Here is a 16863-nt window from a genome sequence, read left to right as displayed (position 1 = left end):
ACTTGAAATTTAAAGGAAAAATTGTTAGCTGTTTATATCAGTATCCTAAAGGAACAGCTTGGTTAGGTTCTATTGTTTCTATGATTTAGGACCACACTGAAAAGCAGGGAAAAAACATAACACAGAACAGCTTAAACTGTACCCAATCTTGGGTAAACAAACCCACCTACCCACACCACCAGCCTTTTAGACAGGTTAACACATAACTAACCTGATTCTTTCTGTAATCTTGCTGTGAGTGCCTCAGCACCCTGTAGCAGAGCCGGCAAATGTGTCTGAAAGGAGCATGACGCTGGTCCCCAAGCTCCTCCAGCCTCAACATTGGCCCATCTCCACAGTCTGTAAACGGTGCTTGTAACAGCTTGAAAATCTATGGGATTATTTTTGAAAATAAAGATTGATAAGTGCTACCTAAACTTAATGAAGGTCAGTGGGTGTACCTACACATGCCCATGCCCCCTTGTTGCTACTTTATGGCCTCTGTCTTGTCAGAACCAGAGCATAGTTTAAATCTTGCCTACACCACCACAGCCACATGTCAATTCTGGAAGCCATCAGTTTCTTTCACATGAACTTCCATAAAGCTTCTTATAGCTGCAAAGTCTGGACAAAGGAGCAGTCTCTGAAAAGGACGTGGCTGATCACTTATGTCCAACCCTAGATGCTTTTCCTTTTATCCTTTGGTTCTGCCCCTTGTGGTATCTTCCAGCAATGGGACACCCAGAGTTACACTTTGACCGACACCGCCAGAAGATTGCTCAAAGCTAATGAGGCAGAATTTGCCTTATCCCAACTAACTTGTACTGTTCCTGTATTCCGAGCACCTACTCTCTCCTCAGAATCTCTGTCACATGATGAAAACGATCTTACCTGCTTTAGGATATTTTGCTCTCTCATCAGCTTTTGCCGCTCACGATTTGGTTTAGAAAATACCACTTCAAGCACATCTTGCCCAGAATTAGTTCCACCCGTAACAAAGTAAACCAAATCTTCCAGCAGCTTGGTAACAGACCTATATAAAAAACAAAAGTGTCAACACAGAATTGGAACAGTCAGTTGTGAAAAGAATTAACAAAGACTGAAATGTTTCAAATGTTATGTTAAAACGATTTAACCAGGAGATAATCCAGAGGTAAGAGCACATGGGAGTGGAACAACAACTAACTGGAAACTAGTTTTCCTGGTTGATGTAGATTTATTGTTAAATAGCCACATTACAGAGGAAGTGGAAATGCCGTATCTTTAGTGCTCAATACACTGGCTATTGTGTTATTGTACGGCCAGATAATCAGATAGAGGGCCTCTTAACTCAAATAGAGGCCTACATTTTGGAAGTTTAAGGTCCTTATTTCTATGTACCAGGCTGTACACATTCATTACATGTAGTCACAAATTCTACAGACACTGCAAGGGGTGAGGGGGGGGGGGGGTTGCAAGAAGTCATGTGTTCAGCCCTTGAAGCAAGTTAAATTAGATGTTCCACATTCATTTTCCAGACTGTTTCAACATAGGCACGCAATGGACCATTCCTCCCAGCCCTACAATGAATACAGATTCATAGGCCAGAAGGGACCATAATGATCAGCTCTAGTCTGACCTCCTGCACTTTGCAGGCTACAGAACCTCACCTATCCATTCCTTTAGTAGGCCCATAACCTCTGGCTGAGTTACTGAGTTAAATCTTGATTTAAAGATTAAGTTACAAAGAATCCACTATTTACTCTAGTTTAAACCAGCAGGTGACCCATGCCCCATCGTGCAGAGGAAGGTGGAAAAAAACCAGTCTTTCTGCCAATCTGGCCTGCAAGAAAATTCCTTCCTGACCCCAAATATAGCAAATCAGTTAGACCCTGAACATGCCAGACACCTGGGAAAGAATCCTCCCCGTCTAGTGTCCCATGTCCAGCTGCTGGGGATATTTCAAATTAGCAGTTGCACATGGGCCATATGCCATTGTAGGCAGTCTCATCATACATCCCCTTTATTAAACTTACCAAGCTCAGTCTTGAAAGAAGTTAGGTTCCCCCCCCATACCCCTCTTGAAAGGCTGTTCCAGAACTTAACTCCTCAAAGATTAGAAACCTTTGTCTAATTTCAGATCTAAATGTACTCATGACCAGTTTATATCATTTGTTCTTGTGCCAACATTAGTCCTTAAGTAACTTCTCTTCCTCCCTGGTGCTTATATTTCTGATGTATTTGTGGAGAGCAATCATATCTCCCCTCAACCTTTGCTGTGTTAGGCTAAACAAGCCAAGTTCCTTAAGTTGGTTCTCCATTCCTCTGATCATCCTAGTAGCCCTTCTCGCTCCCTGTTCCATTTTGAATTCATCTTTCTTAAACATACATAGAAGATCAGAATTGCACACAGTATTAGAAATGAGGTCTCACCAGTGCCTTGTATAATGGTAATAATACTTTCTTAGCTCTACTGGAAATACCTCACCTGATGCATCCTAGGATTATATTAGCTTTTTTTCACGGTCGCATCACATTGGTAACTCTTAGTCATCCTCTGATCGACAAATACACCCAGATCTTTCTCCTTCTCTGTCACTTCAAAATGGGAAGTACTCAGTTTATAGTGAAAAGTCTTGTTAGTTTCTAAATGCATAACTATTAAATTTCATCCCATTTCTATTACTCTGGTTTTCAAGGTCATCCAAATCTTCTCATATGAGATTCTGGTTCTCCTCGGTCTTTGCAATTCATACCAAATTTGCATCATCTGCAAATTTTATTGGCACAGAAAGTGAGAGCGTGCTAAAGTCATTACTGAAAATGTTAAAGAAGATTGGTCCCAGAACTGATCCTCGAGGAACTCCGCTAGTAACCTCACTCCAGTCTGATAGTTCACCTTTCAACATAACCCACTGTAGTCTCCCTTTTAACCAGATCCTTACTGACCTTTTAATTCTTATATCAATCCCCATCTTCTCCCATTTAACTAATAATTTCCCATGTGGAACGGTATCAAATGCTTTACTGAAATCCAGGTAGATTAGATCAACTGCATTTCATTTATCTAGATAACTGGTTATCTTCTCAAAGAAATAGACCAGATCTACCTTACTCGATCTACCTTTTGTAAAATCACATTATACTTTATGACAATTACTGTTTACCTCTATGTTAACTGTGCTCTCTTTCAAAATTTGTTCTAAGTGCATACAGTTGAGGTCTAGTGTCTAGTTCAGGGATCTCAAACTCAAATCACCACGAGGGCCACATGAGGATTAGTACATTGGCCCGAGGGCCGCATCACTGACACCTTTTCACAGTGGCGGATTTAGAGTTAGTGGGGCCCTGTGCTCAGCTTCATTTTTGGGCCCCTGTGGGGGAGCACTCTCTTATCCCCCCCCCCCATTTTTTATTTTTTTTTCTCCATTCTCCTCCTGGGGCTCAGGGCTGGGGGGGAGTTAGGGTGTGTGAGGGGGCTCAGGGTGGGGGTGCAGGGTCTGGGCAGGAGTTAGGGTATGGGAGGAGGCTCAGGGTGGGGGTGCGGGGTCTGGGCAGGAGTTAGGGACTTAGGGTGTGGGAGGGGGCACAGGGCTGGGGCAGGCAAGGGGGGCAGAGCACTTACCTGGGGCAGCTCCTGTTTGGTGCAGGGGGGGTGCAGGTGGTTCCGCGCAGTGCGGCACCGCCCCCATGGCCGCGATTCTGGGAGCCGCCCGCCGCCAGGCAGAGCCGCCCAGATTGCAGGGACTGCAGGGCCCTGGGCTGCAGCTCTAAAGCCCCTTTTGGAATGTGGCCCTGCGAACATGGGCAGAGGACTCAGGAGGAGCAGGGGCAGCCGGAGAGAAGCAGCAGTTTCCCCTGCAAAGCGCCGCTTCTCTGCGGCCAGTTGTGCAGCTGTCCTGTCCTCCTCCTGAGTCCTCCAGCCTGCGTTCGCAGCGCTCCCGCCATCCACAACCCCCGCCTGCTGCCCTGAACATGCTGTGTCCCTCCCCCCTCCCTCCTGGAAAGTCCTAAGCATCACCAAACAGCTGTTTGGCGGCAGGCCGAGGAGCCAGGACTCAGCGTGCTGGGGGGGCAGAGGTGGGGGGTGAGGGGAACTATGGCAGGCCACAGGAAATAACTCTGGGGGCTGCATGTGGCCCGCGTGTTTGAGACCCTCAGTCTAGTTCCTAAGATATCAATTCTGCAAAAAATCAAGGAGGGCTTCAGGGAACAGAGACTGAGATCCTCTGATATCACAGAATCATAGAAATGTAAGGTAGATATCAATAATCAAATCCAACCCCTTGAGCTGTACCAATACCATGTAAACCTAGATCTCCCTGACAGATGTTTGTCCAACCTCTTTTTAAAAACCTCCAACGATAAGGTTTCCACAACCTCCCAGGGAAGCCTATTCCAGAGTGTAACTACCCCTGTAGTTAGAAAGTTTTTCTAATTTTTCTAGTTTTTCTAACCTAAATCTCCCTTGCTGCAGATTAAGTCCATTACTTCTTATCCTACCTTCAGTGGACATGGAGAACAACTGATCACTGTTCTCTTTATAACAGCCTTTAACTTATTTGAAGAGTGTTATCAAGTTCCCCCTCAGTCTTCTCTTTTCAAGACTAAACATGCTCAGCTTTTTAACCTTTCCTTCAAAGGCACATTTTCTAAACTTCTTCTCTTTTTTTTCTTTTTCTTCTGGACTATCTCCAATTTGTCCCCATCTTTCCTAAAACGTGGCACGCAGAACTGGACACAGTAATCCAGCTGATGCCTCACTAGTGCTGAGTAGAGCAGGACAATAACTTCCTATTTCTTACATATGACACTCCTGTTAATAAACCCCAGAATGATATTAGCCTTTTTCACAACTGTATCACATTGTTGACTCATTCAATTTACAATTCACTATAACCCCCAGATCCTTTTCAGAAGTACTACCATCTAGTCAGTTATTCCCCATTTTGTAGGTGTGCATTTGATTTTTCCTCCTTACGTGAAGTACTCTGCACTAGGGCCTAGGCTATTGAATTTCATCCTGTTGCATTCAGACCAATTCTCCAATCTGTCAAGGTCGCTTTGAATTCTAATCCTGTTTTCCAAAGATCTTGCAACCCCTCCCAGTTTGGTGTCACCTGCAAATGTTATAATGAAAATACTGAAAAGCATCGGATCCAGGACTGACCCCTGTGGGACCCTACTAGATACACCCTCCCAGTTTGACAGTTTTCAGGGTATAATGAACAGTCATGGATGGGGTCCACTGCTTTCTATATGCACGGGTTTTGGTCCATGTGATCTATATTGTGCCGGGATTCATTGGTGATGCTCCCCACAAGCCTATATTCATCCCCTCTGTGAAGGCATGTGGGGGAAGCAAACTTCTCCAGTAAGCAATTAGTAGTTGATAACTACTCTTTGAGCATGGTCTTTCAACCAGCTGTAAAGCCATTTTATAGTAATTTCATCTAGACCACATCTCCATAGTTTGCTTATGAGAATGTCATGTGGGATGGTGTCAAAAGACTTATTAAAATCAAGATATATCATATCTACTGCTTCCCTCCATCCACTAGGCCAGTAACCCTGTGAAAGATTTGTTCCTGACAAATCCATGCTAGCGATTACTTATAACCCCATCACCATCCATGTGCTTACAACATGATTTTTAATAATTTGTTCCACAGTCTTTCCAGTTATCGAAGTTAGGCTGACCGGTCTGTAATTCCCAAGGTTCTCTTTGTTCTTTCAAACACAAGGGTGGGGAATAAAACTAACTTCAGTAAAGGCAGCAGCCCTATTAGTACAAGAAGCTTGCTTCTTGAGCCTCCTACCTTCTTTCGTTCTGGGTGATCGTTCCCTTTTCCAACTTGCCAGCAATGGAACCCAACACTTTGCTTGCATCGTTTGCAAAGTCCAAGTCCCGAACTTCTGCAGGAGAAACTGGTACTATAGCAAAAGCTTCTTTGTCCTCTTTTACTGGAGAGGTACCAATCTAAAACCCAAGGCAATTTTAGTATCACACCAAGACAAAAAGGGGCAAAGCAGCAGTAAAGTAACTCAGTAATATTAAGACATGAAAGAAACCACAGTCCTAACAGTTGAGATTAGAAACAGCAGTACAAGATTTTTGATAGAATAAGTTTAACAACAAAACACTTCAATGCAAATCTATAGTTCTCCAATTCAAGACTTTTGCAGTCTCAAACCAGACAAACCACAAACACCCAAAAGACATGCTGTTCCTGATGATTACATTATAGAGAAAACTAAAAAGCCCAATCACTCAACTAATGTTAGTGCTTAATTTTTTCGTTACAATACTTAATATTGCACTGTTATTTGACTAACTCAGCAGAATAATAAGCCTCAAGGGCTCAACATTTTTAATATTGGAAGTATTTTTATGAAAACACAGAAGTCAAAAGAAGGATTTGTTAAAGTTACAGGACTTACTTTAAGCATCACAGGTTTCTCTTCTTCTTTATCAATTGGGATGTTGGTGCTATGAACCCAGGTGTTAGTACACAGGTGTCTAAGCCTGACATAGGAGTTCCTACAACACAGCCAATAGTTGTAACAATTAGACAGTTTCCAAGACACGTAATTGATCAGTAATCCTAGGTGTGTACAACTTCCAAGTCATTGGCAGGAACGACTAATCGGAGACAGATTATTTTCTGCTGGAAACAGGGTGTCCCATAATTAGAATAAAGCTTTTCAAATTAGCAACACAAGTTAAAACTCTTCAGTTTTTTCTGTATTGTGAACTCCACTCCAAAGTGCATCTATATCTTAACTTACTGCAGCTGAACTTCCAACAATTCCTGTGCATAAATGGGAAAGGAAAAGCTACCCGAAAGCAGTACTTATTCTTTGAAAACCATTTGGCCACTTACCATGCACAATCTATAACCTGTTCAAGCGTCACAGAAAGTAATAAAAAATTGTTCCCATAAAAAACAAAAAAGTTGCCACAGGGGACACTCACCTCACACACACACGCGCATGCACTCTCTGCGCCCGATATATTTATTTAATAGTATAAAGCAGCAAAGACTAGGGGACTGCTAGCAGTCCTTTCACCTCAGAAGACATTGGTTTAAATTTCTGTTAGGTCAAAATTTTCCACAAATTTGGTGGTCTCAACCTAAGCCACAGCTCAGATCAAAAACCACAACCAGGGGCATCATGTCAATCTACTGACAGACTAAGAACTAGAACAGCAGGGCAATCCAGGAAGGATTAAGCTAGCCGAGCATTGATTTGTGTGTGTAGGAAGCATGCACAGCACTCATGTAATCACAATTACACATGAACAGTTTTTTTGTTCCCTTGTTTTGGAGCTGGAATTTCAACTTAGCCACGAAATGTTACTTAAAACTCAAGCTCTGTTAAGGTGGCTCACCTTTAGTGACTAACACAAATATTCTGAAACAATTTGCAGTAAAACAAACAAGTTCAAGTTTACCCACACAAACGTGAAGGGTATGCCTACACCTTCTCAGCGGTGTGATTCCCAGCACGGGTAGGCAGACTTGCATGAGCTCCTCTTGAGCTAGCATGCTAATACCAGCGGTGTGGACATTGTGACATGGCAGCAGCTTGGGCTAGCCATCCAAGCTCAGACCCAGGGGATCAGGCTTGGACTCAGGTGGCTAGCCCAAGCTGCTGCCCATGTCACAATGCTATTTTAGTGCGCTAACTCAAGAGGAGCTTGAGCAAATCTGCTTGCCTGTGCTGGGACCCACACCTCCCAGTTACAGTGTAGACATACTCTAAAAGTTTTATGCCTAAAAGGTAGAGTCACATCAATAGTTTTTACATGGTCTCAAGAAACTTCCTAGTCACAGAGACCCTTAAGCCTAACTATACAAAAAAGCTGACACTCTTCAAGTTTTTAAGAACTGCTTATCTGTGACAACTGATGACCATCGTGGAATAATTTTATTCCTAGTGTTGGCTTCAGAAAGGCTTTGCTCCTATTGGTCTCCTCTAGATCTATGCTTTGCACTTACCAAAAAAGTACAATGCAAGAGAATGGCTACAAAGGAAGTATTAGCCACCACATATCTGCACCTGTACAACTGCTGAAAGCCATACAAGACACTCACTGAAAGGAACTCAATTTAGTTTACTAAATAGGACACATGGAGTTCATTGATTCTGACCTGGAGATCAATCAGTTTAGACAAAATGCAAATTATTTATATAAAAAGCAGATTACTTCATCTTTGGAGCATGCAATGTGTCTTAACTAAGTTTGTAATGCATGTAGTGAATAAATAGCGCCATTAAAATGTTTCATTAGTAGAAAATAACACTGTTGAGCATGAGGAGCAATATGCAGAATTCACACACCTAGAACATAAGAATGGCCCTACTAGGTCAGACCTTTGGTCCACCTAGCCCAGTATCCTGTCTTCCGACTGTGGCCGGTGCCAGGTGACCCAGAGGGAATGAACAGAATAGGTAATCATCAAGTGATCCATTCCCTGTCGCTCATTCCCAGCTTCTGGCAAACAGAGGATAGGGACACCATTCCTGCCCATCCCAGCTAATAGCCATTGATGGGCCTATCCCCCATGAATTTATCTAGTTCTTTTTTGAACCCTGTTACGGTCTTGGCCTTCACAACATCCTCTGGCAAGGTGTTCCACAGGTTGACTGTGCGTTGTGTGAAGAAATGCTTCCTTTTATTTGTTTCAAACCTGCTGCCTATTAATTTCATTTGGTGACCCCTAGTTCTTGTATTATGAGAAGTAGTAAAGAACACTTCCTTATCTACTTTCTCTATACCAGTCATGATTTAATAGACCTCAATCATATCTCCCCTTAGCTGTCTCTTTTCCAAGCTGAAAAGTCCCAGTCTTATTAATCTCTCCTCATATGGAAGCCATTCCATACCCCTAATCATTTTTGTTGTCTTTTTCTGAACCTTTTCCAATTCCAATATATCTTTTTTGAGATGGGGCGACCACGTCTTCACACAGTATTCAAGATGTGGGCATATCATCAATTTATATAGAGGTAACATGATATTTTCTGTCCTATTATCTATTCTTTAATTATTCCCAGCATTCTGTTCGCTTTTTTGACTGCCGCTGCACAGTGACTCCAAGATCTCTTTCTTGAGTGGTAACAGCTAATTTAGACCCCGTTGTTTTATATGTGTAGTTGGGACTATGCTTTCCAATGTGCATTACTTTGCATTTATCAACATTAAATTTCATCTGCCATTTTGTTGCCTAGTCACTCAATTTTGTGAGATCCTTTTGTAGCTCTTCTCAGTCTGCCTGGGTCTTAACTATCTTAAGTAATTTTGTATCTGTACATTTTGCCATCTCACTGTTGACCCCTTTTTCCAGATCATTTATGAATATGTTGAATAGGACTGGTCCCAGAACAGACCCCCTGGAGGACACCACTATTTACCTCTCTCCACTCTGAAAACTGACCATTTATACCTACCCTTTGTTTCCTATCTTTTAATCAGTTACCAATCCATGAGAGCACCTTCTTTCTTATCCCATGGCAGCTTACTTTGCGTAAGAGCTTTTGTCAAAGGCATTCTGAAAATCTAAGTACACTATATCCACTGGCTCCCCTTGGTCCACATGTTTGTTGACCCCCTCAAAGAATTCTAGTTGATTGGTGGGGCATGATTTCCCTTTACTAAAACCATGTTGACTCTTCCTCAACAAATTATGTTCAGCTATATGTCTGACAATATTGTTCTTGGTTATAGTTTCAACCAGTTTGCCCAGTACTAAAGTCAGGCTTTCAGGCCTATAATTGCTGGGATCACCTCTGGAGCCCCCCCCCCTTTTTTTTTTAACCTAACCCTTTAGCAATATAGATAGAGTGTGAACATGAATTCAGGAGACCTGAATCCTATCCCTGGCTTGCTGCAGGACCTTGGGCAAGTCACTTCCGCTCTGTGCCTCAGTTTCCCCCGCTGGAACGTGGGGAAAATGATATTGCCATCTCCTTTATAAATTTCTTGAAGATATATTGATGAAGTACTATATAACTGTCAGGTGTTACTACTAGTAATACCTTTAATTAACTTGAAAGAGAAACAGTGAAAAACTGTTCTGTAATCTTAAAAATAAATGCTGTAGTGTCGCCATCTTTCAGCATCCCGTGGTTCCAGTAGCAACATCATCCAAGGAGGATATTCAACTCAAACTGGGTACTGCTGTAAGCCTGTAAGAAGTGAGAACCTATTGAATTTAACCATCATACCTTGGGACAAGGCTATCTCCCCCTCGTAAAGTGGTGGGGTCCAGCTCAAAGATAGAGGAGATATCGTTTCCTTCAGGTACGGACACCAGAGAGTAAGCCATCTTCTCCTGAGCATTATGCAACCCTCTTCTGGATGCATCTTGGTCAGGATCTGTCTATGGAAAGAATCCAATCAAATGAAGTCAGAAATGCTATCCCAAGAACTGTCAGACCAGTGTGAAAAGCCAAGCATTATATCAGTGTGTTTTATAATTTGTGCACACAAATATCAACCTCTCCAAGCGCTGGTACTAGCAGAAGCTCCAGCTGTGCTTTAGAACAGAAATAAAACTGACAGACAATTAGCTGCTTTTGCCAAATACAGTTCTTCACTTTGTCTGCTGTTGGTAACTTTTGAACATCTCTGGGTTATAATGTAATAATTCCTAAGTAATGCTGTGTCTATGTCTTTTTACATTAAGTGCCAGAAAATACACTCAAATTGCCAAAACATTCACTTCACAACACACTGAAAACCCAGATTAGCTTCAGACTCTGCTGCAGATGATCCATGTCCGACAAAAGCCTTACCCTAGAGACTGCTGCTGAAGGGCTCCAGAAGTCTACTTGATAACTATAATTTTAAATAAATATTTTGTAAGCAGCAAAAATGACAGCTGGCAATTCTGTTTCCCAGTCACGTCAATATTAACGGTATCTAACGGATTCCAACAGCAGAAACGGAATTATAGTGGTCAGTCACTGACGAAACAATGAAAGGTAACCGAGAAGTTAGCCAGCTGGTAGTTTTCACCTCAGTTCACGGCATTTAGCCTTGCACATTCAAATGTGTCCAATGCACAACAGAAAAACAAGGCAACAACATCTGCTAGCACAATATTAAGTGTTGACCAGGTTAATACTTTCATTAATGAATTTAGCTTTATTAATGCATTGAGACGTGAAATCACCAACATTTCTTAAATGAACAAGAACTTGGATGACTACATTATCAAGTAGATAATGTTGTTTTTGCTGATACAAACTAACACGGCTACCACTCTGAAAAGTATAAAGTAGCAAAGTCAGAAAAACTGAAGCTCAAGGTGGGAAAATATGAGGAAAAGCTGTGGTTCACTCTTCCTTTAAGACCTTTCTTGGGAACATCAGCAGGAATCTCCAATCAGTAAGGTAAAGATGTTAGCAAGTGAGGCCAAGACTTTCAAAACACAGGGGCCCAAGGCCCATATTTAAACATGATTTTTAAAATGAGCTGAGAACCAACAACTCCAATGAACTTCAATGGGAAATGTTGGGATCTCAGTACTGGTGAACGTCAGGCCACTTAGTAAGGGACCTCAGCAGTGAATTAGGAGCCTAAACTTAAAACAATCTATTTCTGAAAATCTGAACTTGAGGAGTTCAAAGAGCTAGGATTGTATGAAAGCTATAGAATGCTTACAGTGTTATATATGTACTTCAGGATATTCTGTCATTATGACATTTGTAGCAAGTGAACTTGGCTGTGAAGTGGAGATATTTACAGTTTTGATTTGTCCTTCAGTAATAGGATGGTAAATATATGGACTAGACATGCAAATTGGTGATTTGCATTTTAAACAAATGCAGCTATATATTCAATCTACTCTACACTTGTACTGAATTCTCAAAACCTTCATTTGCCTTCAACAAACCTCTTGCTGATCTCCAAACATGGCAGCTGCTGAAAATTCATACAATTCACTATGTCTGGCAGCTGAGGCAATATCCTAGCCAATTCTAGAAATTATGGCAAAGCTACAAACCAGGGAGCAGCAAACAACAGGCAATAGAAAGTGAGAGATCTTAGATAAGATTATTACATCCACGCAGAACTAAAGTTTCACCTACAAAAGCATCATTGCAAAATTCACACAATGGATCCCCTGTAATGTTGAAGGGTGCAGTTTGGGACATATTATTCATGCTCATTCAAATCAAACCTCTGCACTGATCATTAATTGAGGGATAAGGAAAGAAAGCCAGGGCACATACTGTGCAGAGAGACTTGCAGTCTTGAGAATGATTTAGGCTTGAATAAAGTTACTGTACCCAAATAAGGTTAGGATGCTAACACCATTTCTAAGTTAAAGGAGTTTAAACCATATTTGTATGTTAGAGAGATTATGTGCTCTTGTCATTTGTTTATGGTCTATTTTCGCCACCTGGTGGTGAAGAAGTATAAGCAGAAAACCAGAAACCACTTAACAAAGGTTTCAGAGTAACAGCCGTGTTAGTCTGTATTCGCAAGTGAGCTGTAGCTCACAAAAGCTCATGCTCAAATAAATTGGTTAGTCTCTAAGGTGCCACAAGTACTCCTTTTCTTTTCACTTATCAAAGTTTACTCCAAGATTCCATCAACACCTGAACTCATTTTGGAATGAGGGACTTGTGTGTAATGACAGTGGCAAAAATGAAAGTCTTTTCTGATTTCCAAAGAGGTACTAGAAACCATTAGTGTTTTCCTAGAAAGTGAAGATAGAAGTTGGTTTTCACTATCCAGAATATGTACTAAATAGTGTCGCCAGGAGGGCAGCATTTTCTACAAAGCAGTACAGGAAAATGAGTTATAACGGGAAATAACTGGAGTAACTTTTGGGTATCTGGTGGCAAATGTTTTTTTTAATGGTTACCACTTTAGATGACTTTCATATGTAGACAAGGTGACAGGCCAACTAATACGCCTACAAAGAAAATTTGAGCTTTTCTCCCTTCCATGCATCAAGATACATTCTTCTCTTCTCCACGGAGACAAGCTTTTCTTCCTGATTTCTAAACAAAGCCATCTTCCCTTATGCAGGACATTGATTAGGAAATAGAGGTTATGGCATCATAAGCCTACAGTCTCATCCAAATGAAAAATACAATCCACAAGGGAAAGTGCTGTTCCAGTTATACCTGCTGTCACAAATAGTTTTGATTTGCAAATACAGTGGCCATACAGTATGTCTGCTTCCCTAGTCACATCAATAGGAGGCTTCTGGTAATTCATACTCTATCATGTAAATCAAACAGCATCTTGAGTAAGTGTGATGTAACTCCACAACATTTATTGGAAAGGACATCACACTCGCTTTTACTGGTCATTCAAAACAATGACATCAAAATTAACCACTGGTTGGGCACGGTTCTTGTTTTATAGCCTAATTATTTATCATGGTTTTCCTATGATAATTTAACAGATGAGAAATTGTTCCTTAGAGATGGCTTTCATTTGTGAAATCAACCACTTCATTTGGCCCCCGGGATAAAGGCAGCATTCGGGATATTTAGTAACAGATCTCATCTTGAGAAACTTGCTCTTCAGACTTGGAGAAAGAAAATGCATCGAAGAGGTGACGAGTTCAGCTTTCTGAGAAATGGTTCAGATGCTATCCTGAGAGGAGCTATTCAAGAATCACGATACCTAGAAGTGCATAGCTTTTCAACATCCTCTAAAGCCTACTACACCAATCTTCAGTAGTCAGCCTCAGGATAGAGCACTGCATGCAGTACCTTCCAGCCATGCTTAATTTCGACTTTCTTTCGTAGCAGAAATGCCTTGTATCATCTGTTCACTTGCCAATCAGACACCAAGGCTTGAGTCAAGCCTTCCTAATCAGGGGCAAAACTGTACTTTTGCCTATACTTACTGAGGATTGACACTCCTGGCCATCTTCCTCATAGTCAGGGTTTACCTGATGAAACAGAATCACAGGCAAGTCAACAGTTTAGTTTTCCAACCCCGAGTATAAAATTTCCTCAGGGAGATCTAGCTTATTCCATAGCAGATGCATCTTTTTCTACAGAAGTACACCATGTTGGGTTCTTCAGTCTAGCAGACAAAAGCATAACAAGATCCAATGGCTGGAAGTTGAAAGTAGACAAATTCAGACGGCAGATAAGGCAGACATTTTTAACAGTGAGGGCAATTAACCACTGGAACAATTTATTAAGGGTTGTGCTGGGTTGTCCATCACTGGCAATTTTTTAACCAAGATTGGATGTTTTTCTAGAAAATATGCTCTAGGAATTATTTTTGGGAAGTTCTGTAGCCTGTGTTATACATCAGCCTGTGTTATATTTCAGACTAGTTTACCATACTGGTCCCTTCAGGCCTCGGAATCTATAAACACATACAATGCGATCAACTTTTAAAAAGCAAAAACAAAAACAGACAAAAACGAACCAGGCAGTTGTGTAGCCAGGAACAGAATTAAGCAATCAGCAAACTTGCAAAAGAGACTCAACTAACCAGCTCAGGACATCACTAAAGCCGGGAAACAAGGAAATTTTGTGAAAATTTTGTCAAGCTTTTAAATTTTGAAATCACAATTAAATTTCAAAACATTTCAACCAGCTTTAGAAGTCGCTACAAGAAACATCTTGATCATGTCATCATTTGAAATGTTCCCTTGATAAAAACTATTTTTGCCATAATATGCACAAATTCATCAATTTCTCCCATTTCATCTTTGCATCAGTGTGTTTCCATGTTTTCACAGCTGATTAACCAGCCCAGGATTTGCTAAGCAACCTCTATAATCCACCAGTCCTGTTGATCCATTTTGTACTTGGCAAAATGCTACTAAGTGTTTTGGAATCTGCTTACTAGAAAAGCATAAAGCAGGATTATTTCAACTGAACTCTTGCGTTCACCATGATGGGCTATATTGCCTTTCTTTACTCCAACCTCCCTTGCATATCCCCAGCATCTTACTTTTACAAATATGCTTGTCTTCATTTACACAAGTGTGTTTCAAGATACACAGAGTCAGGCTAGTTTCAGTGAGTATTCACAGGTATTAACAGTTCACCTTTGAAAATGCTTGGATAGGTAAATGTTCATGACAATTCCTAGAAGGCTTCTATAACTCTTAACTTCTCTTTTATGAACAATTTTATGTTCTGTTTGGAAATAAAAAAAATCCAGAGGATCCAACAATGGGTTTAATTTATTTCCCCAAACATGTAGCGACAGGTTCTCCCCATTCACAGTACAATTCACTTTCCCACTAATGAGCTCATCTTGATGTTGATTGTTTACATAAAATTGTGACACTTATTGTCTAAACTTTTTAACAAAAAGAAGTCACCACCCATCCCTAACAAAAACAGTAGGGACCCATTGTCATTCTTATAGTGCAGTGTTTTTTCCAAGCATCTTTCAAGAAAATATCTTGTTTCATGGGTCTGGCACTTTGATACTCCCTATTCATGCATAATTTCATCCTTAGTAATACTAATCCTACATAGTGATCATTCACTAATATGTTTCCAATCCTCAATTAGTTAGGCAACCACAATTTTTCAGGAAGGGATAAAGGAAGACAGCACTGACAGGAGAAGAGGCAGAGTTTATGGGTCCTCCCCATGGTATTTACCTCTGCTGCTAAGTAGTGTCCAGTAGCAAGATGTTTGAACCGAAAAAGACTATTCCAGTATCCTGCACCACCTCGACAAGGGTCATGTTGCACCACCTGGAAAAAGAGAAAGAGGGGCCATATTCTGAATTTCAGTGGCTTGCCCCTCAGGTTAGTACTGTTGTATTTCACCTTCAGGCATGTAAGAACATAAGAACGGCCATACTGGGTCAGACCAAAGGTCCATCTAGCCCAGTATCTAGATGGAAATCTTACTTAAAAAAAAAATAACTAAATCAATCATGTGGAGCAAGGTTTTAAATAAAAGCACCAATCGTTACAATAAAACCACTTGTGCAGCCTCAGAGATGCCGTCCTTACCTCGACTTCCCACAGTGCTTTTGAACTAGTTGCCGAAGTGGCCGACTGTCTCCCCGTAGTTCTCAGGAAGACATGCTGCTTCTTTCTGTGCTCATCGCAAGTCAGAAATTTCTCCTGCTCCGCATGAAACAACCTTACCACATCTCCCTGTCAAAGCCAAGACAGAATGATCATCACAAACTAGACAATACAGACATCACACTATTAAAAAGCCAGCAGCAAGATGAATTTCCAAACTTACCCCTTTTAAAATATCATCTTTGTTATCACTCCATTTCATGAAAAGGACTATTTTCCAGCTCGTGTTGCAGTTCACAGAGTTGACCTAGAACAAAAACTAGTATCACTAGTCACACTAGCAGTATGTAAAACACTGCAAAGCACTGCCCTTTTCTTTACAGTGGAAAGAGAATTTGAACAGTATACTGCAATCCCTGTTTACTACTGAATGAAATGAAACACCAATCCAGAAAGACTATGGCCTGCACTCAATCCTGCAGAAAATCACAGTAACTATATTTAACGTTAGTACCTAACTCATTACGTGGATACCTCATCTCGCTATGTCAAGAATAGAGCTGGATGACACTTTTCACCAAAAAGGCAGTCTTGATTGACCCAAAACTATTCGTAAATCCGACACCAATTAACCAAATAATTTTGACCAGGAAAAAGAAAAATCAGGCTAGATTCACAGAAACACAGGATTGGATGTGGTTCACCAACAAAGTGGTGGTCCGCAGACCGGCCATCGGCTGCCGGTCTGCACGTGCATTGGAAAAAAAGATTGCTGGTCCCCCACATCAGATAGCTTGAGAAGCACTGGTCTAGGACACTTCCCTGGGATGTAGGAGACCCAGGTTCAAATCCTCGCTCTGGAGCAGAGATTTGAACCTTAATCTCTCCTTTCCCAGTTGAGTGCTTTGACCAC

At 41.2% G+C, this 16863-nt stretch overlaps 1 protein-coding gene across 1 annotated transcript in view; it reads right to left on the bottom strand.

The window, feature by feature from the left end:
* Positions 1-16863, bottom strand: part of ITPR1 (inositol 1,4,5-trisphosphate receptor type 1) — a 258732-nt gene that overhangs the window by 153329 nt on the left and 88540 nt on the right. Inside the window, exons 8-16 of the mRNA XM_084635131.1 lie at positions 16174-16257; positions 15933-16079; positions 15573-15668; positions 13842-13886; positions 10192-10346; positions 6400-6499; positions 5778-5938; positions 871-1012; positions 212-370 (exon numbers count right to left, since the gene is read on the bottom strand). Coding sequence (XP_084491257.1) covers positions 212-370; positions 871-1012; positions 5778-5938; positions 6400-6499; positions 10192-10346; positions 13842-13886; positions 15573-15668; positions 15933-16079; positions 16174-16257 — 1089 coding nt within the window. The remainder of the gene's footprint in view (positions 1-211; positions 371-870; positions 1013-5777; positions 5939-6399; positions 6500-10191; positions 10347-13841; positions 13887-15572; positions 15669-15932; positions 16080-16173; positions 16258-16863) is intronic.

This window comes from Lepidochelys olivacea (genome assembly GCF_965140295.1).
Source record: "Lepidochelys olivacea isolate rLepOli2 genome assembly, chromosome: 7".
Lineage (NCBI taxonomy): Eukaryota > Metazoa > Chordata > Testudines > Cheloniidae > Lepidochelys > Lepidochelys olivacea.
The sequence above is the reverse complement of the archived record's forward strand: the minus strand, read 5'-3'. Positions and strand labels throughout refer to the sequence as shown.